At 41.9% G+C, this 25,942-nt stretch overlaps 1 protein-coding gene across 4 annotated transcripts in view; it reads left to right on the top strand.

The window, feature by feature from the left end:
• Positions 1-3,528: 3,528 nt before the first annotated feature.
• The window catches only part of ZDHHC9 (zinc finger DHHC-type palmitoyltransferase 9), a 46,197-nt gene continuing 23,783 nt past the window's right edge, over positions 3,529-25,942 (top strand). The window contains exons 1-5 of one of the 4 annotated variants that reach the window (XM_036226650.1): positions 3,529-3,726; positions 4,073-4,135; positions 5,320-5,620; positions 13,719-13,787; positions 15,030-15,190. In XM_036226650.1, the coding sequence (XP_036082543.1) occupies positions 5,454-5,620; positions 13,719-13,787; positions 15,030-15,190 (397 nt within the window). In that variant the 5' untranslated portion in view covers positions 3,529-3,726; positions 4,073-4,135; positions 5,320-5,453. Of the gene's footprint in view, positions 3,727-4,072; positions 4,136-5,319; positions 5,621-13,718; positions 13,788-15,029; positions 15,191-25,942 lie in introns of those variants that run through there. The other 3 variants (XM_036226652.1, XM_016152765.2, XM_036226653.1) reach the window with 3 other exon arrangements.

Genomic DNA, 25,942 nt, shown 5'->3' with positions numbered 1-25,942 from the left:
CATGTCAAATACTTCTTTGTCATTTCTCATAGTGCCTAGTACAGGCTGAACAAATTGTGGGTACTCAATGTATACTAAATGATTGACCGATAAACCAGTTTATATTTTTGGGTAACACAATCCCTTGAGGTTAGCTTCTGGAATGAGAGGGCTGAGCAGTGTCAGAGGCCAGGGTTCTGTTGGGTCAGTATCAGATGCTTTCACTTGTATGTTAAGTTTAAACCATAATCTAGGAACCAAATCTATATAAAGCACCTGGCACAATCCTTGGCTCAGAGGAGATCCTCAATAAGGTTATGATGACTCTAGTTAGAAGATAGTCTTAGCGCTAGTGTTGAGGGCTCAAGCACAGCACCTAAAACCATTCCAGGTGGAGTCAGAAATCTAATCTAGAGATGAAACAAAACTGAGAACCAGCAGAGGCAGATAGGCATCAGAAGCAGATATAGGCTTAGTTTGAATAGTTCAGTCGCATTGTGATATTATCTTCTCTGTCACCCCAGGTAATTTTTATTGGGCTTTCTGTGTATTCGGCTTTCACACAGTGGCATCTTAAAGGTATTTCTCAGTCTCTGATAGGTGTCAACAGTCCTAGCACAGTGCTGTGAACATAGGAGGTGTGGAATGAAAGAGATCCCATTTTTTCTCTCCTGTTGAGATAGATAATGTGGCAAAGAAGGTTGAGGATTTATTTGAGACGATGGTGCAAGAGAATATCCATTTGACCAGAACAAGATTACTGCTCAAGCTTTTCCCAGTGAGGGAGTGGGGTGCCTCTGGGATTGGGAAACCAAGTGGTCAGTCAGATAAGGATTAACTTCAGTGACAAATTTAGGGGCTATGAAAACATGGTGGCATATGGATGACATAGGTTCAAAAAAATGAAGAATGGGTCTCTTTCTTACCTCTCTACTCCCAGTCGTCAGTGTAGATAAAGGAGGGAGGTGGGAGAAGACAGTTACATATAGCTGTCATTCTAACATACTGCATTGATTGTGTTTCTCTACTATTCCAGATATTTAGCATGCGTAATCCCCTTTATAACTCTATGAAGTAGGTATTAACTCTATTTTACAGATGAGGAAATAAGCTCAGAAAGGATCAACTACATGCCAAAGTTTATACAAACTAGTTAGTAGTACAGCCAGATTTTGAACCTAGGTCTCTTTGGCTTTGAAGCTTTTGTGCTTTTTGCTATTCATATTATCTAGCCCAGGCCTCAGGGAAACAGATGTTGCTTGAGAATACTAGTTGGTAATATGTGAGCAGGGTGTCCCATGGTCCTTCCTTTTGCTCGTCAATTCATTCTGCAAATATATATTTATTTATAGTCAGCAGTAGGGAGAGAAGTACAGGTCAGGTAGGTGAGGTTAGATGGGAACTGTGTGTGGGGTATAAGGCAAGGGGACACGGTAGGGTTGAAGCTAGAGTAAATTGGGGGGGGAAGGCCATCATGAGCTTGAATGCAGAATGGGGACTGAGTTTGTGGGTCTGTTCTTGTGTGTAGTGCTGAATGGATCTCTGGATATTTGTAAAAGAAATATCTGGAGCAACACTAACTGGCAAGCTGCAACCCAGTGGTGGCACTCAGGATCTGAGGCCATTTAAACAGTACTTTACACTGGCACATCAAAAAACACACACTCACACAGGAACCATAAATATGGAGACAGGCATTTTTAAACTAGCACACCAGAATGTATGCTATTACACAATGGAAGCCTATATATTTATTCCAGTGGTGTTTCTAGTGCTCATGATGTTACTGTAACTCCCCTTCAAAGGAACCAATACCAATATGGATAAATAAAGTCTGAGAGGTTTATTGAAAGAGAAAAGAACAGATGATAAAACAAACAATCCCATGTTATAGTTACAACTCAGTTGTGTGTGTATTAAGATTTTGAGGATTATATCAAATGATGTAATTACATAGAAGGAAGTGCTTTGGAATGTTTGTTTATATAAATTTTCTTTGTTTTTATTTTAGTGGTGAACACAAATAATAACAGGTTGTATTAAAACAAGCCTGACCTACAGAGCCACATAATTCCAGAGGGAATGTGACCCAGAGCAGGGAGGAGCAGAGCTCAGGAATGTGTTGCCATGACACATTGATTACTGGACTCTTTTTGCTTCACCTGCACTTGAGATATAGACAATAGATAAAGTATGTTTGGGTGCTGTGGAGGTTTACTTTTGACTGCTTCACAGTCAGGAGGCTGGCATCTGGGGTGACCATGCTATTCCTAAAGGCATCCAGTGTACACAGGCTTGGGAATCCAAGGGTCTGATGGGGCTGAGGGAAGTTCCTCTCCCTTCCATACCAGGTATGTATAACACCAGCATCCTAGGACTCAAACAGGGCAGTCTCTTCTGTATTAATTGCAAATAATACACCCTAGAGAAATTTTATTCAAGTTCAGGAAAATAGCTGGCAACCTAGGTGTTCTCCCCAACAGTGTGACAGGGAAGGAGAAGCCACCTTCAGCCCTTTCTCATATTTCCCCTTATAATTAGAAACTCAGAGCCATACTGTTGGAAATAGACCCAGTGCCTCTTAAAGTTTGCCATATAATATTAGTACTGTGGTTTTAAAATGTTTTTCCCACTCCAATCTTGAACTTCTAAAGGCTGCGTCTCACTGGGATCAGTAGCAGTGGCTCATTGTGGGAGTAACTGCAAGAGCAGGGTGGGGAGAAAGTTGACTAAAGGAAAGTACCAGTGTGGTTGGTTGGTGGGGATTCTGCCTTGCATCATCGCTCCGCATCCCCCCTCCGCCCCTGCCCCATTATCATAAGTTCTCCAAAGCTAATAGGAATTTTCAACCTTTTTGACAGTCTTTACTTCGTTACTTACCTGGAAGAATTTATGTCCTGTCAGTAGTTTCTTTAACTTCCTCAATGTCAGTTATCTGTTCTCTGTACTACAAAATGATTGTGTTCTTGGTTACAGTTATCCCTTTCAAGTTCCTATATTAGTTTATTTTGTTCCTAGATTCAGTCCAGGGTGACTGGGACAGAGATGGGATTCCTAACTAGTGAATAGGACTTGGGAAGCAGAGGACTTGTTTTTATATTCCTAAAGAGTAAACTCCCTAGTCGCGGTTGTTTTCGTGCAAGACAGGAGAGGCCCAGAGCGGACCCGGTTTAGAGTGAACATCCAGATCTGTGAGCCAGGGCTTCTTCAGCATCTCACCCTGTGTGTGTGCGTGGAGGTGGGTGGGGGGCGGAGCCTGGTTCCTCATGCCCTCTAGTCCCATTGGCACTACCCTTCACCTCCATCTCCGTGTAGGCATATTAATAGAAGGCGACGCCTCACGTACTGTCGCTGGGACCCCAAAGGGAAGCTGGTAGTGGCTTGGCAGGTGGGCATGAAGACGAGAAATAGGTGGGGGATTTGAGCAGCGGCACCACTGAGTGGCGTTTAGAGTAGCAAATGGTAGTTCGGGGCAGGGGTTGGCAGGGGCGGAGACACCGAGGCTGATCAGCCAATGGAGGGCGAGAAACTACTGGAACGACCAGGTGACGTGAGGAGCGTTCCATTCTGCCAGCGGTGGGCGGTTGCCACAGCTGTTTTAGCCCCAGCCATAGGGGCCCCTTGTCAGGAGGAGGCAACCTTCGGGTTGGGGAGAAGTGGCTGCCACTTGGGGCGGCTGACGCAGTCCCCTGGGACAGTCCACTTCCTGCCCTCAGTGCCAAGCCAAGTTCGGGCTCCAGGGTTCAGGTAACAAGGAGCGGGGGTGGGGGTCCCCTGGTCTCGGCCGCATGGTGGGCTGCCAACCCCTCCGCTGCTCCCAGACGCACAGACTTTGGCACTCCTCTGCTCAACTCACCAGCTGCAGAGCCCCCGGCCAGGGGTGACTACACGTGGCGGGGCGTGCGTGAGTGTGTACCAGAGTGGAGGTGGCGCGCGTTCTAACCTGCCTGGGGCGGTGGTCTGCTGAGTGGCGGGCGAAGGCGGGGCGGGCCTCCCAAGGCCGCGCCCGCAGCCTGCCCTGGATTCGGGCCTCGGCCCCCAAGGGGTGGGCCGGTCGCTGGTTCTGGACAGATTTTGATCTTTGTTCTCCCAGGCCTGGCTCCCCTTCCTGGTCTCTTCGTCTGCTAGGCCTGGTTATCAGAAGACTGTTTTCCAGGTTAGTTTTACACAAAGGAAGTGTTCTTTGCACCTTGGTGTCCCCTCCCCGTTCCCAAGCCCTCTGCCTTTTCATTGCCTGGCTCATCTGCCTGGTCTCTATTTGAAACCTTGCCCTCTCCAGCCAGGGAATGATTTTAAATTGGTTGTTTCTCATCAGTCAGTCCGGCTGCAGGCTTCTACCCCAGTTTTGCCAGTGCAGGTTATGTGGTGTTACTAAATAGAGGCCACAGCACTACACTTGAAATGACTAGAAGGGTGGCAATGGCTGAGAAAGGCTGGGCCTGGGGATTCAGGATGTTAAGCAGAGATGGTAGTTATAAAATGTCCCAGAGAGCACCTTTATGACTGTTTTTAATTGCTACCATTCCCCCCTCCCTTGCCCCCACCCTCCAACTCTGTCCTGCTTAAGTCAGCCTTCCACCTACAGGTTTGTGATGTGGTTTCACTAGGATTCCCATAAATGTTAGACCAGACCAGCAAGATTGATTCATTTCCTGGACTCAGGAAGTTACTGAAAGTTTGAACAGGGGAAATCTTTTTCTGAATAAATAGAACCTGGGTACTGTCCAGAGTATCCAGAACCTCCTAGCCCTGCCAGAGAGTGACTTGTTCCCTGGTGTGATTCATATTTAAGTGGCTTATTGAAGAAAGGTGAAAAGCAGAGGAGGGGGAGGAAATGGCTCCTTAGGGACAGAAACTTTACTATTATTTTTAGTCTTCTTAATGATGATTATAGAACAATGCGGTATAGTGGAAAGTGCCAGTGGACTGAAAGTCTGCAGATGTGTTTTCTTGGCTTAGCTTTGTGGCTGTGTGACCCTGGATAAGTTATTTCCTCTTTTTGGTCTTCACTTGACTCATTTCCAAAACAAAGTAATTGGGGATATCACTTATAAAAAACCTTTCTAGCTCCAAGGTTCTACGCTGAACAAATCATTAATATTATATTGGAAGCACTGGGGTTTATTTAAAAAATATACTAGCACCCTTCTTTTTTTGGGAACCTTTAACCTTTTAGAAGACAAACACAGGATGGAAATAAATTTTCCCACTTCCCCACCCCCAACCTTTCAGGCAGTACTTATCTTCTGCCTTTTGAACTGCATTTCATATTCTTGCCTCGTTTTTTTGTTTTTGTTTTTTTTTTTGTTTGTTTGTGTTTTTTTTGGTGCTTTTTCTTAGGACTAGAAATTGGACTTTTGATGATGTTTGACCCAGCCTCAGCAATAGCAGGCAACGTGATTTCAAAGCTGAGCTCAGCTTCTGTTTCTTCCCGCTCGTAATCACAAAGCCCATTTGGACCAGGAATTCCAATCATGTCTGTGATGGTGGTGAGAAAGAAGGTGACACGGAAATGGGAGAAACTCCCGGGCAGGAATACCTTCTGCTGCGATGGCCGTGTCATGATGGCCCGGCAAAAGGGCATCTTCTACTTGACCCTCTTCCTCATCCTGGGGACATGTACACTCTTCTTCGCCTTCGAGTGAGTTTTCATTGAGTAGTGTTGCCTGATAATGGTTACTCTGGGTCTAGGGGAAGAACCTTCTTTCTGAGAAGTTTATGAATGGCCCTTGGTTGGTTGTCACTGTCTTCTTGAGCAGTGTCTATAAACCATGCCAACTGAATTCATTGTTTTATGCTTAAAGTATGTGCTGCCTAAAAAGACCAAGACCTGATACCAATTTTATAGCACTTATTTGGGGCTGCCCCTGGCACACTTGGGAAATAAAGGAATTTGTTTTTATTATTCGACTTCACTTTTCAGTGGACTCCTTAGGTGCTTAGTGACAGACTGCCTCTTCCCTACTCCTCCTGAGCCCAGGGGCATCCCTCATGATCATAACTCCATCTCACCACACTTACCTAGTCGGTTATTCTGAGTCCTGTTTCTTTAGGGCTCAGCTCTCAGCCAGCTGTTAAATTGAAAAGCCAGTTGAATTGGGAACCTGCAGATTGGTTCCAGCCTCAGCTGTGCTACAAACTAGCTATGTGTATGGCACATATGTGCTTATTAAAGTATTAAGTGAGTTGCTCTTTCTTTTACTCAGAATCACTCAACATAAACAACTATTTTGCATGTGCTTGATACCAGCCTTGGAGTTATTTTTTTCTGTGATGTAATAGCCACTCCTAGAGCCACTATTTGAAGTCTGTGTAGGCCACCATTCTAGGGAGGTGGCCAGCTGGATTCTAGGGTACTGTGACATGACTGCTGGGTGCGCTGAGAATGCTGTACACTCTAGGAATGAGAAAATGCTAATTGGTTTGGGATTATTATGAGGAAGGCAGAAAGGAGACAAGAAGTGTGTGTAGATTTTGAGCCACACTTGACATGAGCCTACTGTAGTTCAGTATGTGGATGCCCTGGAACTAGAGCTCCCATGTTGTAGTGTGGCCATGACAGGGAGGAGGGGGATCTTGGCTAGCCTTTGTGGGCAGTTAAAATGAGCTTTTGTCTCTTGGGCTCATTTTTGTCTTTCTGTGTGAACTTCAGGCTTTCCCAGTGCATCAGGAATGATTTTTTGGGCTGTTTGGTTAGACATCTTGATGGTTGCAGCTGGCCTGAGTAACAGCAGGAAGTGGAGGGGGACCCAGTTTATAACAGGGCTATAGGAAATTAAGGTCAGAGGAGCTCTCTGTTAAAGGCACTTTTGCTGCTGCTGCTGCTGCCTACTTTGTAAAGTATTTGGTGAAGTTAGGCAGTTTGATCATGGTTTCTTAGTTGATCTCCAGTCTGAGTTACATGGCTCTGCATGTGTGTGTATGTGTACTTGTACGGGGTACAAGTGAGTATGTGCAGTCAAGCAGGCATATGCACAATGTTTAAAAAAATTTCCCTCTCTCTTGACCCTTCTCTCCAAGTTTTCTTTACTTTATGCTTGCCTTGCTTCTTTTTGGAAGTGCAGAGCTAAACTCTCCTATCTATCATCCTCCTCTTTTTACTCCATCCCTTACCAAATTACTAGCTCTTTTTGCTCCCTACTCCCTCCACCTTGGGTTACCTTTTTGTGATTGGAACCATTCAAAATAGAAATGAGATTTGTTTCCATGCCCTGAGGAAACTGGTAATTCTGGGACCAGGAAACCTCTGGTTTGACTGGCCAAGGGAACTTGAAATTTGGAGCTATTGGTATTTGTCCCTTTTCATATCTGAGAGCCAGACAAAGTCTGATTTGGATCTGTTCCACTTAGTCCCCGAAGAGTCTGAAGAAAACTTCCTGTGGGATGAAGCTTATAATTGGCCAAGTTACTGTTTGACAGAGGCAGTTTGTGTTTTCTACCACCATGACTTTTCCCTCAAGTTATTTCATATGCTTTGCCCTAAGATGTGAAGGATGAGGTTGTTCGTAAACTGTCTTGAATTGCAACTGTCTGTGCAATAAATATTTTTGAGGGTAGGACTAGGAGGGAGAAAGGGGAGGGGAGAAGGATATAAATGTATTAGCTGAAGAATGGAATTGAGAAGTATAACTTTGACTAAAGGGGAGAGGGCCCTGGTGTTGAATCCTTTTTACTGAGAATAGTAGAATTAATGTGTGTGTGTGTGTGTGCGCGCGCGCGCGTGTGATATACAGACACATAGACACTGTAGGTGCTGGCTGCTTAGTGCCTAGCCAATGACAGATTGTACTAAGGAAACCAGCATGCCTCTGAAGAATGAAGTTGCTTTCTGGTTGACCTTTTTCTTTGGAGTCTGTAATTCACTACCAACCACACAGTGGGGGAGAGGGTCTGAGGGGGAAGAATATAGGCTCCTTTGTTAGTATTAGAATTTAAGGAGACCTCAGGAAGCCAGTTGATCTAGCCCTCTGCCTTCAGGCAGGTGAGGGTGTCTGAACCACAAAAATGCTGTCTATTTTCATCTTCAGATTGTCCAGCAGCATAGGTGTCACCTCCTTTGGCTGCTGCATTTTTGTCTTAAGGAAGACAGTCCAGATCCTGAGGTACATCTAAACCTGCATTTTAGTAATGGGAGTCCTGCTTAGGAACAAGTTGATTTATAGTTGCCTATAACACAGCCATGGGTCAGCCAGGTGGTTGGGGAAATCTAGTCAGGCATATGAGTACCCCTTGATGAAAAACAAGTAGTGTTAGTAGTGTCAATAGACATCTTTTTACTTTTGTATTTTGCCTTTATACATTTAGACTTCTTAAAGGAGAGAACTGTAATTTTCAATGGACAGACAATAAATTAAATACATAGAATGAAAAAAGGTTGTCCATCTAGGAGTTAGTTAACTCTGTATTATTGGAAGTGTTTCTAAAGAAGCTAGGTGGCCATCTTTCAAGGCTGCTGTCACAGAGTGGATTCCTGCTCTGGATGGGAAAGTAGACTAGATTACCACTAAGCCTCTTGCAACTCGGAGAGTCTGAAATTCTGTATAACTCTTGTGTCCATCTGGTAGAGTCAAATTCACAAAGAGAAAAGGAGAGGATAGAAAATTACTGTTAGGTAGCTGTATTTAAATATACTTATGTATTTAAATATAATTGTATCTATGCTAAATATATTTGAATTTAAAAGCAGAGTGAAAATTGTAGAGTGCTTAAAAAAAAGAATTTCCTAATATATTCTCAGGGTGAGGTATTTAGGCAATGTGAGTGTGTCTGCCAGTTTCAGCTTTGAGCATGTGAACACTTCTCAGTCCCTTCTTCCCAAAGAAAGGACCAAGTGCACTGTTTTCTGGAGATGGCTCCCTAGCTGCCTCTTTTAACTTTGTGATCAGATATCTGGTAGGGTCAGGATTCCCAGACTTCTGTTGTGGCAAGAATGACTGTATGTCTCTTGACCCCCGAAGTCGAAGCTGTTTGCTGCTATGATTGGTGCTATGTCTCATTGTGCTATATGCAGAGGAAATCATGTCAAGGCACTATCAAACCCTGTTGGACTGACCCTCATGTGTGCTTGTGATATATAGAGTTATTGAATTGAATAAACTAAAAGAAGCTTTGTAGCGCTGCTTAGTAATTGTTCCACTTCTAGCCTATCTACATTCTACTTCTATTCCAAGTCCCTTCTTGAGTCTTTGTACATGAAACCTTTCTAGTAATTTCTGCATTCATGGGACTAATTGTACATATCATGCATTTAACATATAATCGTATGACATTTCTTATATTTCTGAATTCTATGGTTATTACACTTTGAACTTGTTTAATGTCAGTGACTATCTCCTATGTCTGTGTGGCCCCTACAGTACCCTCCACCAGGCCTTATATAGAGTAGGTAGTCAAAAATGTTGCAAAATTAATATATACTGGATGCACTTAAAATGTAAGTCTTGACTCATAGAATCATAGAATACTAGAGTGGAAGGGACCTTAGGGACTATCCCTATCTTTTTGCAGGTGAGGAAACCAGGCCTACAGAAGTAAAGTTAGTTTATCAAGATCAGTTGCCCAGCCAGTGCCTCTATATGACACTACCTTTCATCTCGTTAACTTTTGAATATGGAATCCTGAAGATATTTAGATTACTAAAGCTGTACATAGTGCCAAATGCTAGACCAGCATATTCTGTATTCTTGCTAGCTAGTGTTTGTTACCTAGTGACATCTAGGTTATTTGGGCCTCCTCAACTCATGCTCCCAGAAAATAAAGGCATCTTTGTAGAAAACTGACAGCATTCTGGCATGGTATTCTGGTAGCCTTGCAGGAACAGGGAAGCCCATCTCCTAGGATGGACCTAGAATGTAAGCTTTGTGAGTTATGAGGGATCATCACCTCTGTGACCACTCCTAGTCCCTGCTGCCAGGATGGGGACAGCTCAGAGAAAAATTAAGCAATGCATGCTCCCAACCTTGTTACTCTGTGGGTGATCCTGATGAAAGGAGCACCATGTCCCTGAAAACGGATAGAAGAGAAAAGGCAATCTGACAGCACAGAGTTACCAGGTTTGAGAAGAAATAGGGCTATGCAGACCAAAACAAAACTCTGATGTAGCATAATATCTGTACTTATAGTGACAAGGTCCAGATTTCTGAAGTTCCTTAGGTGAGATTGGAAAGAGGAAAAAGTGATTTTATCATGATCTTTCACCAAGAGAGCATTCTCTGGAGAATTGCTCTGTGGGGTTCAGTCTTGTACTTCATCTTGCCCAAGATTCTATCTGCGACTTATCCAAATGACAGTTTTAGAAAGGCATAGTTGCCTCTTTGATATCAATCTGTTATAGTACTTAGCTAAGTTCAACTTCCTGATAAAGCATATTCTTGGAGAAGGGTTGGGTTATGTCTCCTGAACAGTGTGCTTTCCTTTAACAGTTCTTCATGGTTCTGTCATTCAGAATTTATCTGTATATTTCAGCTTATACTACCTTTTTGTAGTAATGAGTATGGCACTGTCAGTCTCCAATGAATGCATCTTTTGTCTTTTCAGAATAAGTCTTGAGTATAGTGATCTTCTATTTTGAGGAAAGCGAGCACAAAGAACAAGGATGTACCCCAGCATGCTGACATCAGTTGAGGTGCTTACTGAGGGAAAGAAGAGACCTCCTAAATCTTCTTCCATAGAGAATATTGTGTTTAAGAACAAAGGAGGCACCTAATGCCTCTTGCAGCAGTGAGAAGCTAGTGAATTCAGGATAATTAGGGGAATGCTTCTGGAACTGAGCAATGAGAAGACAAGAACCTTATGACAATGATTAGATATGGCTAGTTAATGGAGGGTCTTAGAATATTGGCCTGTGATACTTGGGGTTTACTATAATAGGCAGCAGGAACTTGTTCTAAGTTCTTAAGCAGGAATATATTAAAATTGAAATTTGTTATTTTTTATATTTGAAATTTGTTATATTTGTTATAATCAAAATATGAAATTTGTTAGTATTAGTGAAATTTGGCAACTACTTAGCTGGTTTGCCTGGATAGAGACTTTGGCCCTCAGAGAGAGGATGGCTCATTGCCTCAGGATTGAAAATGATCCTGTTTGGTTAATTTTCCCAAACAGGGTTATGCATTTTCATCTGACCTTCACATAGCAGTAATCTGGAGGCTGGTTTTAAATTATGTTTTTAGTGTCCAAGGAAACTTTTTCCCTTTCAGCAGTCTCTGAGTGTCATCAGGAGAACCTTGAACCAGCCTTATGGGTGGTTCTACATATTTACTGTGTTTCTAGAGGTACATAGTATGTAAGAAGACAGAGAGTCGACCATATCAGTGAGGACTTAAAACAAAGGTTTATTTACATTATATGGGACCAAGGGCTCTAGTCCTTGTGTGCCTCCTGCTCTTCCAAGCACAGCTCTTTTTTAAAGCCCTCCTTAACAGCTGCTATGGGAGCAGTTTCAAGCAGCCACCAGCTTCCCAAGACAACTCTTCTCTGACCACTTATAGCCCTTAAAGTCTGAATCACTATCTTAACATTTGATTTTTGGTCTTATCTTATTCCTTGCTGTTTCATATATTATGTCTATCCCAACAAAATTAACTCCTATTTCTCTCATTCTTCATTTGTTAGACCCACAGATACTTGTTGGCTGATTGATTGTACTTGTCAAAGAGCAACAACAACAACAAAAACATAGCAAGAAAACTATTAGGGAGACTTAGAAGCAGAGTATTGTACATAACCAATGCACACTGCCAGTCTGTGAGGTAGAGCCCAGCCATGGAACCTGTCTGGTTTCTTACCAGCTCCACTCATGAATCTTGAGTTTTTTCATGTGATTGAAGTCTGTGGCATTATCCTTGTCCCTCCAATGAACTAGTTTGCTAGGAATTGGGGATGGAACATGACACACCAGCCCAGCCTGGCACTGCTGGTTACTGCTGATCAGTACCACCATGTGGCCAATCAGACATATGGGAATCCAGTCATCATCTAGCCCAGCTATGGAAGCCTGAGGCCAGTCAAGAAGTTGTGAGAGGAGGACTTAAAATGATGATCCCTTTTCAGGCTGTGGAAATGAAGACTTAGTGGGGAATGTGGTTGCATTTATTAAATTCACAAGGGATAAAAACAACTTCTAATTCTCTGGAAAGGGGAAGGCCGCTTGGTAAATTTAAGACAAAGGAGAGTTCTGTTTCCAGAAGTGTATGGATACCGTTATTCTAAGAAGCAATATCAATAGAAAGTAGTAGGGAGTTTAAAAAAACAGCTTATATTCATGGATAACAGACCTAGTCTTTTGTTAAGACAAATTAGTGATGTTTGAAGATACTCCTGACTTTTGAGGTTGATGTTGGGAATTGCCACTAAGTCTTCACAAAACTTATTCCTGTCGGAGACGATGTCTAGCTTACTGCAATGATGGGACTAACCTAGGTGGCTATTTTTGATTATAACTATTAAAGACAGGCATGATGGGTTGTAGTTCACAACAATTTTAGCTGCTGTCTTTCTAAGTTTCTTCTTACTTGGAGTAGAAAGTCTCTGCTGGTCCCACATCTGTCTTTCCAGCCACATCCACTCACTAGCGACAACTGGCTGCCGATAGCCTCATCTCTGGAGAACAATACAATGAGCCTGTTGTATACTTGTTGATATATAGAGTGGATTGTTTTAGCAGGTGCAGAAGGTCATCTGTGTGGAGTTTACAGAGACTTTTATCTGTGATGGCATAGCATAATTCAAATCTAAATTGTCTTTTGTCCAATTGGCAAGCAGGTGTTAGAATGGAACTTAGTTGAGAATGTGTGGGTCCTTCTCTATATGGGGGCAGCATTCATTTGTGTGTGTGTGCGAATGTGTGCATGTGTGTACCTATGTGTATGTGTGTGTGCACGTGCATGTGCGTGCGTGCGTGTGTGTGTGTGTGTGTGTGGTCTACTTTCTGTATCTTTTCTCTGTAATAAAACAATTTAAACTCCTTTTGGTGTCCAATCAGGTGGCTCTGATTTTTCTGACACTTTTGATTGAAGACTGTATATCAGGGCAGTTTGAGTCCTGGAGACATTACTTCTTTGTTTTCAAGAGGGATCTTAGAGATGGACAGTGACTAGGAATATGGCTGTTTTCTGTTAGTGTGGTAATTTCATTTAGCTTGTTGATGAAATGGAGCCCTGTGTTTCTCCCGTGGCCTTCGGGTCCTTGATAAAGTGAAGACGATTTTTTTTTTGTTTCTGAATTCACTTCTTGATTATTTATCTGTACTACTGAAGAGGGACAATAGAAAATAGGACAATCCACAAGCTAGTGATACAGAAAGACCTTAGTTATCCTGAACTCAGCCAGATCCTTCAGGTCTCCAAATATTTCCCCCTATTCTTGGTGTTTAGGAAAAGGAAGCAAATCATACAAAGGCAAAATAAGACCAATAATTTTGTTAAAAATACACAAACAAGGAAGCAAAAAGTCACAAAAATCATTTTTCAAGTTCACTACATATGTTCACCTTCATGACAAAGGGCTCAGTCTAATATTACAGTATGTTTGCACCCTCCATGGAGTTGCATGTTTGGAGGGGAGGATCTCATGAGGATTGTTCCCAAACTGCAACAAATGTACAGAATGTACAACTCGGGGTGAAATGTTTGCTCTGAGTGGATGCAGCTGGCTTGATCCCCATGCCATTGAGGTAAGCTTTTTTCCTTAGCTTACTTTCTCTGCTCTCCCTCTGGCCCTTGCTCATCCACTTATAGTCTGCCTCCAAGAGAAGATTTCTGTGTTGATGAAGAAAAAGTGCCTCAGGAGGAGGAGAATAAAAATAGGTCAGTGACAACTCTCATCACATATTCCCATTTATTTGGTTTGAAATTCAGTTTGACTCAACAAGTATTTGTTAACTTCTTTATTCTCATACTTTATTAGGCTTTGGGAGATATAGAATCATGATGATAATGTTAATAGCTGACATTTACTTAGCATTTACTGTGTTTCAAGTGCAGTATTAAACGTTTAATTTACATTCATGCATTCGATCCAGACAATGATCCTGTGAAGTACTATAATTATCCGCACATCACAGATAAGGAGAGTGAAGTTAACTAAGTCACCCAACCAGGAGCTGGTAGAGCCAGAATTCAAACCCAAGAATTCCTGCTCCAACAAGACCAGGTTCTTGCTCTTATGAAGTCCATTTGGGGGAGATGAAGTCACATAAGGAAAAACGGCTAGGAAACAATACAAGGCTCTGGCAGTGAAGATGACAGGAGCAGGGAAGGGAGAGATTAGTATAGCTTAGGATAGGCTTTTTGGAGGAGGCAAGACTTCTCTAAATCCCAGATATCCAGAGAGGAAGAGGGATGGCCTTCCAGGTGAATTATGAGGAAAGAGGTGAATTATGAGGAAACATGGTGTTGGAAAGGGGTGTTCAGAAGATACAATTTTCTTATTTCTGTGTAGTCACTAGTTACCTAGCAGCTAAGCTAATTGAGGAGAGAAGAGGAATGGGTGTTGAAAAGTCAGTCTGTAGTCCTGAACTTTTTATTGACCTCGAAGCATGCTGGACATGTTCTCTGTCTGACACTGGGAACCTGCTTCATGACTGTTCCTCTTTTGTTTTCCTCCTCCTGGAGCTCATGCCTAATGCCAGATGAGTGTATATGAAAAGCTATAGACTTTCCCAGAATGCGGACATCCTGTGGTGCTTGCAAATCCAGACTTAGTTGCTTCCCTGACCTTAACAGGTGTGAGCCTTTCCTGAGGCACAGAGGAAATGTAGTTCTCAGCAGACTGACGAGAGAGACTGAGCTTGGGGGATAAGGGAGGTCCTTTGAGACTGTTTTCTGTATGTCATATGTAGCATCAATCAATTAAGTATTTGTTGAGCTTCTACTATGTACAGAATCATATGTTAGGAGTTTTGGGTGATTCAAGAGAAGTAAAAGGCGTGGTTCTTGCCACCAAGGTACTTCTGATTTTGTCATGGAAACCAGATTGACATGCTGGTAATGATTCAAAGTCAATGTAGGGTAGGTGTAACTAAATGTTAAATTGTCTGCATTCTTCAGATGCCGCTACCTGGCTGTCCAGCTGTCTCCTGCCATTCCTGTGTTTGCTGCCATGCTATTCCTTTTCTCCATGGCTACGTTGTTGAGGACCAGCTTCAGTGACCCTGGAGTGATCCCTCGGGCCCTACCAGATGAAGCAGCTTTCATAGAAATGGAGATAGGTGAGCTTTCTAACCAGTTGGCAAGATGCTGAGCAGTGGGTGGCTTTAGTCAGTAAGGGAATGGTATCATAATAGTAACAGATTAGCAATCACTTTTTGGCTTTTCCCTCTGAGATCCTGAATCTGAGATCATGACCTTCCTGGGGATTTGGTAAGGCAGGTGTAGCAAGATTTGAAAGTCATATACTTCCTTACCAAGAAGTTTTTCTTTTCCTCTTTGGGGGTTATCAACTCATTTGATATTTTGATGAAAGCTATAAACATCTTCATAAAAATAGTCTTATATACATGCACATACATACAAATTTGGATGTAGTTTCAGGGGATCATAGATCTTTTGAAGCACATCCATGGGCTTCTGACCAAGAATTCCTGTTTTAGGGAAACACACAAGGTGAGAGTGGGACAGCTATGGTGCCAGGAGCCATTAAAAATTCCAGGAATGGTAAAAAAGCAGTTACAGACTCATTATAGAGCAGTCTGAAGCTCAGGGTAGGACTCTTTGGGACAGAGATAGAGTGCTCCACTACTCAAAAGTCATAGTGGCTTTGAGAACTGAAACAGAACACCCCAGGGCTAGAGAAGTGGATATTCTGGGAGCTCCAACTGGGAAAGAAGGTTATGATGCCAATACTAGAGGCAACTGGGAGCTCATCATATCCAACAGCAGTGCCTGCCTAAATTATCCTTGAGTCTGGTACCTAAGTAGCTTGAGTCAGCATCCAAGCCAGATAGAGTAGAAGAAAGAGATCGATGACTTATATGACTAAGAGCTCTGCCAAGGGAGCATCAGTTTGTGGTTAGCCTTTAGTTATTTTAGGGTATGTTTTTTTATTTTAATATTTTATTCAATTAAAAACATTTATTGGGGTTCTAATAGGTGTTAAATTACATTTACTTACTAATTTTTAGATAATTTACATTTTTATAAAATCATCTGCTTATCCAAGAAAATAGTATGGTTTTATATTTTCAGATTGAATTTTATGTTCATCAATAAAATATTTATAGTTTTCTTTTTCTAGTTTCTGTACTTCCAATATTGTGTTTATTCCTAATGTTTATATGCATACTATCGTCAATGACATATTTTCTCCCATTTCCACTTGATTTTTTCCCCCTCCAGCTCTGTTGAGATATAATTGATATATAACATTGTTTAAGTTTAAGGTATACAACCTGTAGATGTGATACTCCTTTAGGGTGCTTTGAAAGCTTCCAAGTTTTTGTGTATATGTGTGTGTGTGTGTGTGTGTGTGTGTGTGTGTGTGTATTTTAGCTGTGTTTCTTTCTAGCTTCTTAGAGACAGATTTGTGTACATTTGAGCTTGAACTACTTAGGTATGGGGTGAAGATGGAGATGGTGGTAAGAAAGCAGAAGCAAGGCATGTTGACACAGCTGGAGTACCTTGACTTGTCTCTTGCATCTCACAGCAGATCATTAGCAAAGTTAGTTCTGTTTTGCCAGATCACTGAGCCTGGGGTGCAGACTTGAGCTGTCATGTTGTGACCTCTGCATTTAGCGTGTTTCTCTTGATAGAAGAGTGTGTTTTTGAGTTCATACATATGTTTATTTTTATGCTAGCAAGTTTTTATCAAAAACTTGCTAAAGTTTTTGAAAGTCACACACAGCATTCAGCTCTGTACAGCAGGTCCTTGAATTACATTGTTTTCTTCGACATAGTTTCGTTATAACATGGATGAGATGCTGTAGGAACTTAACTCTTGTTTATATTAATTAGCCTATGGTAGAATTGCTTTCATTATATGTCCTTTCACTTAAAGGCATAGAACCTATCGATGACACTAAGTAAGGACTTACTGTACTGGGGGGACAGAGATAAGAAGATAGGTGATCCCCTTGCATCATAGCACTTCATGGGGAGGATGGACCATGAACTCTATACCCCAGGTGCCCTCATATAAAGCACATACAAAGGATTATTAAAGTGGGATGTTGGTACCCATATCATTCTCTAATGAATAGCCATCCTCATCCTTTTAAGACTTGTGACACAATGTTTTTGTTTGATTTCACAGCATCCACCCTACTTCGCAAGAAAAGGAAAAAAGTTCCATAAGGCAGATATTTTAAAAATCAAAGTACATTGAAAGAATATCTGTTTTTAGAACTTTTGTGCACATTGAGGGTGCAACAGAACAGGCACTCTCGTATGTTAAAGATGGGTGGGTGTGCAAACTTATACAGTCTGTTTGGGAAGCAGTTTGATAATAGTAGTATGGGCTTGATGGGTTCATATCCTTTGACCCTGTAATTCTGCTTCTATCAGATTTTAGCTAAAGGAAATAAACAGATTTACACAAATTACCATAGGAGGATTTTTAGAGTGTCACTTTTTCTGTTCTTTTTCTTTTCTTTTTAATATGGGCCTAGCTATTTTAATTCTGGCAACTTCATATATTACTGCTCAGACTTCAACATGCTTTTCTTTTTTTTTATGTTTTAGAAATTAGTTTTCATACATATATTATTGAGGAAAGGAGGAGGGGATTGGGATTGGAGTGATGATCAAAGGGGATTTAGCTTTATCTGTAATATCTTAAGTTTTTTTTTTCATGAAGCATAATTTAAATAGTAAAAAAACAGACAGCTTAAATGCTCAACAATGCAGAATGGTTAAATAAATAATAATACGTGCATATGATAGAATGTTATATTGACAATAATAATGTTTTTAGAAAAAATTAACAACCATGGAAAAAATGTTTACTGTATAATCTTAAATGGAAAATATGGGTACAACATTGTATGATCTAAAATTTTAAAATATCACGAATGTTTATATGTTAAGAGAAGATAAAAAGAAATACATCAAATGCATGAATATCCTTGAGAGATGTCAGTGATTTTTATTTTTTATATACTGTTTTTCCCTAAACTTTTACAATAAGCATGTATTACTTATTTAGAAATGTTTTTCTGATTCTAAGTGTTATTAGTCTTTTTTATGTATATATATTATTTTGCAAGAAAATATCCTTTTATGCATATTGCTTTTTAGCATCCATTTTTATTTTACAATATATTGTGAATATTTTTCTGTTGTCATTCACTCATCTACATCATTTTAAATGGCTGCATAATATTCCATCCTGTGCATGTGTAATAATTACTTACAAACCTCCTATTGTGACATTTCAGGCTTTTTTTTAACAGATTTTTGTTATTAAAAGGGACTCTGTGACAAATACCCGGTGTCAACATATTTTGTACGTCTCTTGCTAATTTAGAAATTTCTTAGAATATCTGGGTCAAAAAATAAACACATTTAAAATTTTGGGTTTCTGGGCAAGATGGCAGAGTAGGTAAATGTCATGCTTTCCTTCTACCATGACCACATTAAAATTACAACTTAATAATAGAACAATCAACCTGGAAAACCATCTGAAGACTAGCTGAATAGAAGTCCTATTACTAAGGATATACAGAAAAGGCCACCGCGAGACTGGCAGGCGGAAACCAGATGCAAATCAGGCTGGTCTGGCATTGGCGTGTGCTGGTTGAGCATTGAGAGAAATATCTTGGCTGCAGAGGAATCCTGGAAGAGTAAGGGACCCCAGGTACACACCAGGGCTACCCAGCCCAGGGTTCCAGCACCGGGAAGAGGAGTCCCCACAAATACGGCTGTAAAAATCAGAGGGGATTCTGACCATCTGGGTTAGATGGAAGGCTGCTAGAAACAAAGACATCTTCTGAAAGGGCCCACACACAGACTCACTTGAAGACACACACCCTGGACTCCACTGGAGGAACAGCAGATCAAGAGGCACCAGACACATACAGGGAAAGAACCAATTGTGTGGCTACAGGGCGAGGGCTGGAGATAAAGTCACCCTTATCACTCTGTTGAGCACTCCTCCTGTGCAGCCTACAGATGGGCACCATCTTGGTTGTGTTGAGCCTTCCACACAGGGCCAGATCTGAATCTGCATTGGCTTGGTGAACTGTGCTTGCTCCACCTGGGTGATTCCCTGGGACCCCACCCCACCCAACTGGAGAATTGCCAGAGGCATATTCAAGGCTGGGTAACCAGCCTCACCCGGTCATCTCAGCTGGAGGCTCTATAAACAGAATCAACAGGCCTCCGCTCCCGCACTGCCGGAGACAATTCAGGTGGTGGGCAACCAGCCCTGGCCCAAGCCGCAGTATCTTTTAAACAAATATCATGGGTCTGCAAGCCCACAGGGATCTGCAGGCCCAAGGCTCTTTGTGATCTGAGAGTTTTGTGAATGGCCACAGACTCAGCACTGACAGCAAATATGAATCTGCACTAACCTGGGAAACACCACTCGCCCCACCCTGGTGACTTCCTGGGACCTTGCATCACCCAACTCGCATACCACACAATGCTCCTTCAGCTGCTGAGCCTTATGGGAAGCTGGCAGGCAGCCTTGATCCTTCGGGTTGCCCTGGACCTTTTGCTAAGCGGCCCCAGGCCCAGTACTGGTGGCAGCCAGTTTCAGATTGCTTGGGGGTCTCTCGCATGTGCCTCCACATCCAACAAAGGCAGCAACCAACCGAAGATCACTTTATAGATCCTACCAGGTAGTCCCGGGTGATCACAGGCAGCAACTGAACTTGGCTTGCCACGGGAGCCCCTCCCAAGGCACCCCAGAACTAACACACTTGGAGAGGCTGGTGTCAGACCACAACGGAGCACAATCTGATTAGCCCCACAAGTGGAACATGCAAAAGATGGTCTCAATAGGCATACCAGTCCACTGGGAAAATCCCATTCCGTGGGGTCAGCCCCCACACAGAAGCTCACACCCAGTGGATGTGGCCAATCCTCATGGCCAGTCAACCTGAGAGCCAGTCCTATCCACTGACGTGCCAATGGTAATCAAAGCTTAACTACAACAGGAGAGCACACACGACTCACATAAGGAAACTCCTGAAGCACTTGGCACAGGTGGCCAGGGAGACTGCGCCACTGGGACACACAGGGCACCTACTACATAAGGCCACCCATCCAAGACTGGGAGATGTAGCAAACCTACCTAATACACAGAAATGAACACAGAGAGGCAACCAAAATGAGAAAACAAAGAAACGTGTCCCAAATGAAAGAAAAGGAGACAACACCAGAAAAATAACTAAATGAAATGAAGGCAAGCAACCTACCAGATACAGAGGTTAAAACACTGGTTATAAGGATGCTCACTGATCTTAGGAGAAGAATAGACAATCTCAGGAAGAAATTTATCAAAGAGATAGTAAGCATAAAAAGGACATAGAAAGCATCAAAAAGGACAAGTCAGAAATAAAGAATACAGAAACTGAAATGAAGAATACAGTAGATTAGATGAACAAGAGGACCAAATCAGCGATTTGGAAGACAAGGTAATAGAAAACACCAATCGGAACAGCAATAAGAGAAAAGAATTTTTAAAGATGGGGAAAGATTAAGAGATCTCTGGGACAACATCAAATGTAACAACATTTGTATCATATGGGCACCAGAAGGAGAAGACAGAGAGTAAGAGATCGAGAACCTATTTGAAGAAACAGTGATGGTAGTTTGTGTTAAGAGAATAAGATACCATGCATAATTAAAATCTGCAGATCAGAGTTCTAGTCAATATGGTGGAGTAGGTAAATGCTGTGCTTGTCTCCTCTCACAGTCACATCAAAATTACAACTAAATTATAGAATCATCATCATTGGGAGTTACTTGAGCTATGGCTGAACAGAAGTCAGACAACTGGGGACATAGAAACAAACACAAAGAGGCCGCAAAAATGGGAAGATAAAGGAACATGCCCCAAATGAAAGAACAGAACAAAGCTCCAGAAGAGGAACACAACAAGATGAAGGCAAGGAATATACTCAACACATAGTTCAAAACACCTGTTATAAGAATGCTCAGTGAACTTAAGGGAAGAGTAGATGAACTTAGTGAGCACTTTAACTAAGAGATACAAAACATAACAATGGAGAAAAAACATAAAAAAGAATGAGGCAGAATTGGAGAATACAGTAACTGAAATGAAGAATATTTTAGGAGGAATGAACAATAGATTAGATGAAGCAGAGGGTCGAGTCAGCAATTTAGAACATAAGGCAGCAGAAAACAATCAGAACAGCAACGACAAAAAAAGAATAAAAAAAAAAGGAGCCTCCGGGACAACATCAAGTGTATCAACATTCACATCATAGGGCTATCAGAAGGAGAGGGAAGAGAACAAAGAATTGAAAACCTATTTCAAGAAATAATGAAGGAAAACTTCTGTAACCTGGCAAGAAAAATAGACATGTAATCCCAGGAAGTACAGAGTCTCAAACAAGAGGAAAACAGACGGACTCACATCAAGACATTATAATTAAAATGGCAAAGGTTAAAGACAAAGAGAGGGAGTCCTAAAAGCAGCAAGAAAAAGGGAGTTTCCATATGACTGTTAGTTGATTCCTAAACAGAATCTTTGCAGGCCAGAAGGGATTGGCACAAAATGTTCAAATTGATGAAACACAAGAACCTACAACCAAGACTAGCCTCAGTTTTTTGGATTTGTTTTTTTTATTATTCTCATTGGGTGTTTTTAGGTGTACCCAAATTGCTCATTTGATCCTCTGCTTCATCTAATCTACTATTGATACCTCCTAAGGTATTCTTTATATTAGTTGTTATATTTTTCATTTCTGATTGGTTCTTTTTTTATGTTGTCTCTTTCTTTGTTAAAATTCTCATTGAGTTTATCTGCTCTTCTCCTGAGCTAATTGAGCATCCTTATAACCAGTGTGCATCTGGTAGATTGCTTGTTTGCATTTTCTTTACTTCTTCTTCTGGAGCTTTGTTCTGTTCTTTCATTTGTGACATCTTTCCTAGTCTCCCCATTTTGGCTGCCTCCCTTTGTTTGTTTCTATATATTAGGTAGGACTGCTATGTCACCCAGTCTTAGTAGAGTTGCCTTCTGTGGTAGGTTTCCTGTGGGACATAGGCACAGTCTCCCTGGTCACTAAAGCTGGTTGCTCCAGGTGTGTCCCTTGTATGGATTGTGTGTGCCTTTCTCTTATATTTGAGCCTTGGTGCTATTTGCACATTAATGGGAGTATTTTACTCTCGAGCTGATTAGTAGTGAGGGTTTCCCATGAATACAGTGGAATAGCTGTTGTGCAGGAGCTGATCCTACAGAGCAGGATTCGCATTTGTAGGACTCTGGTGTATGCCTAGTCCACCCTTTGGGTGTGATGTCCTCAGATGTCATCTCGAGTTGTGCTTGGCTCAGTCATCAGGTGTGCCTGCCCTGGGGTCTCCTGGGAGGGGTCCTGATGCAGGCCAACTTCAGCTGTAGCCTTTGGCTGCCCTGGGCCACCTGGCATGTCCCACCAAGCAATTCTCATGCTTGGCTGCTACTCATGCTTGGCTTAGAGGTGCCTTGAGAGGCCAAACAAAAAAATTGAGGCTGGTTGTTGTCAATGCCAGATTTAGGGCTGCTCAGCATGAAATATGGTGTACACAGAAGTTAGATGCTGCTTGTTAAATTTTGTGAACCTTTGTGGTATTTGAGGAAAGTCCACGGCATGAGCCAAATCAAGCTGTATGGAAAAGCCACTAGATGCAGCATAGGTGGTCCTGCAAGTTGGGTTGGGCAGGTTCTCAGGGAATCACCAGGGCAGGGCAGTGTTAGCCAGGTTGATAGAGACTCAGATGTGGCTGCTGCCTGTGTCTGCATGCTGGATGAGGAGAGGGCCCAACAAAGAGCAGTAGCTTTCACCACACTTCTTTTTGGGAGAAAGCTGCCCCTGCAGCTCTTGTCCTGCTGCCAGACAATTTAATTCCTCCCCATGTGTCCCTGGGATCCTTTGATCTACTGCCCTAGTGCCCAAGTCCAGAATGAGTAAGTACATGAACGGGTTCCCCGCAACCCTCCAACCCACTCAGCCACTATCTCCACCAAATTTCACATCCAGATTTTGTGGGGACTTCTCTTCTTGGCACTGGAATCCTGGACTGGGGAGCCTGGCATAAGCCTAGGATCGCTTGTTCCTCCTGGGGGAACTCCTACCCAAGATATCACTTCTAATTTTTAACCACCACACGTGGGTGTGGGACCAGCCTTTTCTGTATCTCCACCCCTCCTAGCAGTCTTGAGGTGGCTTCTTTTCTATTTCTTTAGTTGTAGGACTTCCGTTTAGCTAGATTTCAGGCAATTTTCAGTGATGGTTGTTCTGTAGTTTAGTTGGAATATTGATGTAGTTGGGAGATGAGGCAAACATAGCATTTACCTACTCTGCCATCTTAACTGGGAATCTCTAACTATGTTTTCCCTAAGATCAGGAACAAGACAAGGATGCCTACTTACACTACTTTTATTCAGTATAGTATTGGAAGTCCTAGCCACTGCAATCAGACAAGAAAAAAAGGCATCCAAATTGGAAAAGAAAAAGTAAAACTGTCTTTATTTGCAGATAACATGATACTATATTTAGAGAACCCTAAATATTCTACCAAAAAAACTGTGAGAACTGATAGATAAATAAATAAGTAAAGTAGCAGGATACAAAATTAATATTCAGAAATTGGTTTCATTTTTATACACCAATAATGAACTATCAGAAAGAGAAATTAAAAAAAAAACAATTCCATCGAAAATTGCATAAAAAGCAATAAAATAGTTAGATCTAAATTTAACCAAGGAGGTAAGAGAGCCATACTTAGAAAACTATGTCATTGAAGAAAGATCTTGAAGATGAAAATAAATGGAAGCATATAACATGCTCATGGATAGGAAGAATTAACATCATTAAAATATCCATACTACCCATATCAATCTATAGATTCAATGCAATCCCTATCAGAATACCAGTGGCATTTTTCACAGTACTAGAACAAATAATCACAAAATTTATATGGAATCATAAAAGACACTGAATAGCCATGGCAATCTTGAGAGAGAAGAACAAAGTTAGAGATATCACGCAACCTGATTTCAAACTATACTACAAGGCTATAGTGATAAAAACAGTATGGCACTGGCATGAAGACAGACACATAGATCAATGGAATAGAATAAACTGCCCAGAAATCCACGCCTATGTAGTCATTTAACCTATGACAAAGCATGCAAGAATATGCCATGACGTAAAGACAGTCTATTCAATAAATGGTGTCGGGAAACAGGACAGATACATGCAAAAACACAGAAACTGCACCATCTTACAACATATACAAGAATAAACTCAAAATGAATAATTAAGACTTAAATGTAAGACACAAAACCATAAAACTCCTAGAAGAAAACATAGGCAGTAAACTCTCTGACATTGCTCTTAGTAATATTTTTTTTTCTGATATATCCCTTTGGGCAAAGGAAACAAAGGAACAAGTAAACAAATGAGATTACATCAAACTAAATTTTTTTCACAGCAAAGGAAACCAACAAAACAAAAAGACAACCTCCTGAATGAGAAGTTATTTGCCAGTAACACATCTGATAAGTGGAAAATATCCAAAATTTATGAAGAACTCATACAACTCAACACCAAAAAAACGAACAATCCCCTTAAAAAATGGGCAGAGGACCTGAATGGACATTGTTTCCAAAGAGGACATAGAGATGGCCAAGAGACATGTGAAAAGATGCTTGACGTCATTAGTCATCACAGAAATGCAAATTAAAACCACAATAAGAGACTGAGGAAAGTGGTAGATGATAGAGGCTTTATTCATCCCCTCTTGAGACAACATCAAAGGTGTGATGGAAACATGGAGCAAACAGCAAGCGCAGTCACTTGAGGGTCTAGGTGAATAGAAGCACTACAACTAGGGAGAGAAATAAGACACCAACCTGCAAAAAGACAGAAGATGCGAGGGGCGAAGGTGCGTGGCTGCCTGATCCCAAGGGGCCCAAGCATCCCAAACAGCTGAGTGGGAGAGAGGCTATGGCAATGGCAGCTGGCAGCTGCAGACGCCTCTTAAAGGGGCTATGTCCGCGAGGGCACTTGCGCGATGATGGACTCCCTTGCTCTGAGCACCAGAGCCTGGAAGGCTGCTAATGGGGCACCAGGGACTTACAGGGGGACACTGAGTTGTCAGAGCAAGGGCCAGAGGTGAGGCAGAAGTGCTGGGCAGAAGTGCTGGTGGTGTCCATTTTTCCTCTGTTGAGGCCTTCTCCTTCCCAGTGTGCATACTGAGCGCCAGCATAGATGAGACATCATCCAACTGGATAACAGAGGTTGATCTGCCCAGAGAATTCCCTAAAACTCTCTCCCCAACTCGTGGCCCAACCTAAGCTACATCCAGCTGTGTCCTTTGTGAGTCCTGTGCTCCTTGCTGAGCCAACTCCAAGACTAACACTGGTGGCAGCTTGCCTTGGTTTCTGGCATGCTCTCTTGAGGCAACTATAAGCATAGCATCTGTGGACTGCTTGCTGAATCTTAACAGGTCGCCCTGGAGGGGCACAGGCTGGGGCTAAACTTGGCCTGCAGCTGAACCCCTCTTAGGGCTGTGCTGCTGGACACCTACTACACAAAGCCACGCTAATAAGACCAAGTGACTTAGGAGCTTTGCTTAATACATAGAAACAGACACAGAAAGGCAGTCAAAATGGGAAGACATAGAAGCAGAAATCATATGAAAGAACAGAACAGAGATCAAGGAAAAATGGAGTCAAGCAATCTAACGGATGTAGAGTTCAAAATACTGGTTATAAAGATGCTCAATGAACTTAGAGGAAGTGTAGATGAATTCAGTGAGAATTTTAACAAAGAGATAAAAAAACATAAAAATGG

The sequence above is a fragment of the Rousettus aegyptiacus genome, unplaced genomic scaffold (assembly GCF_014176215.1).
Source record: "Rousettus aegyptiacus isolate mRouAeg1 unplaced genomic scaffold, mRouAeg1.p scaffold_m13_p_9, whole genome shotgun sequence".
Lineage (NCBI taxonomy): Eukaryota > Metazoa > Chordata > Mammalia > Chiroptera > Pteropodidae > Rousettus > Rousettus aegyptiacus.
The sequence above is the reverse complement of the archived record's forward strand: the minus strand, read 5'-3'. Positions and strand labels throughout refer to the sequence as shown.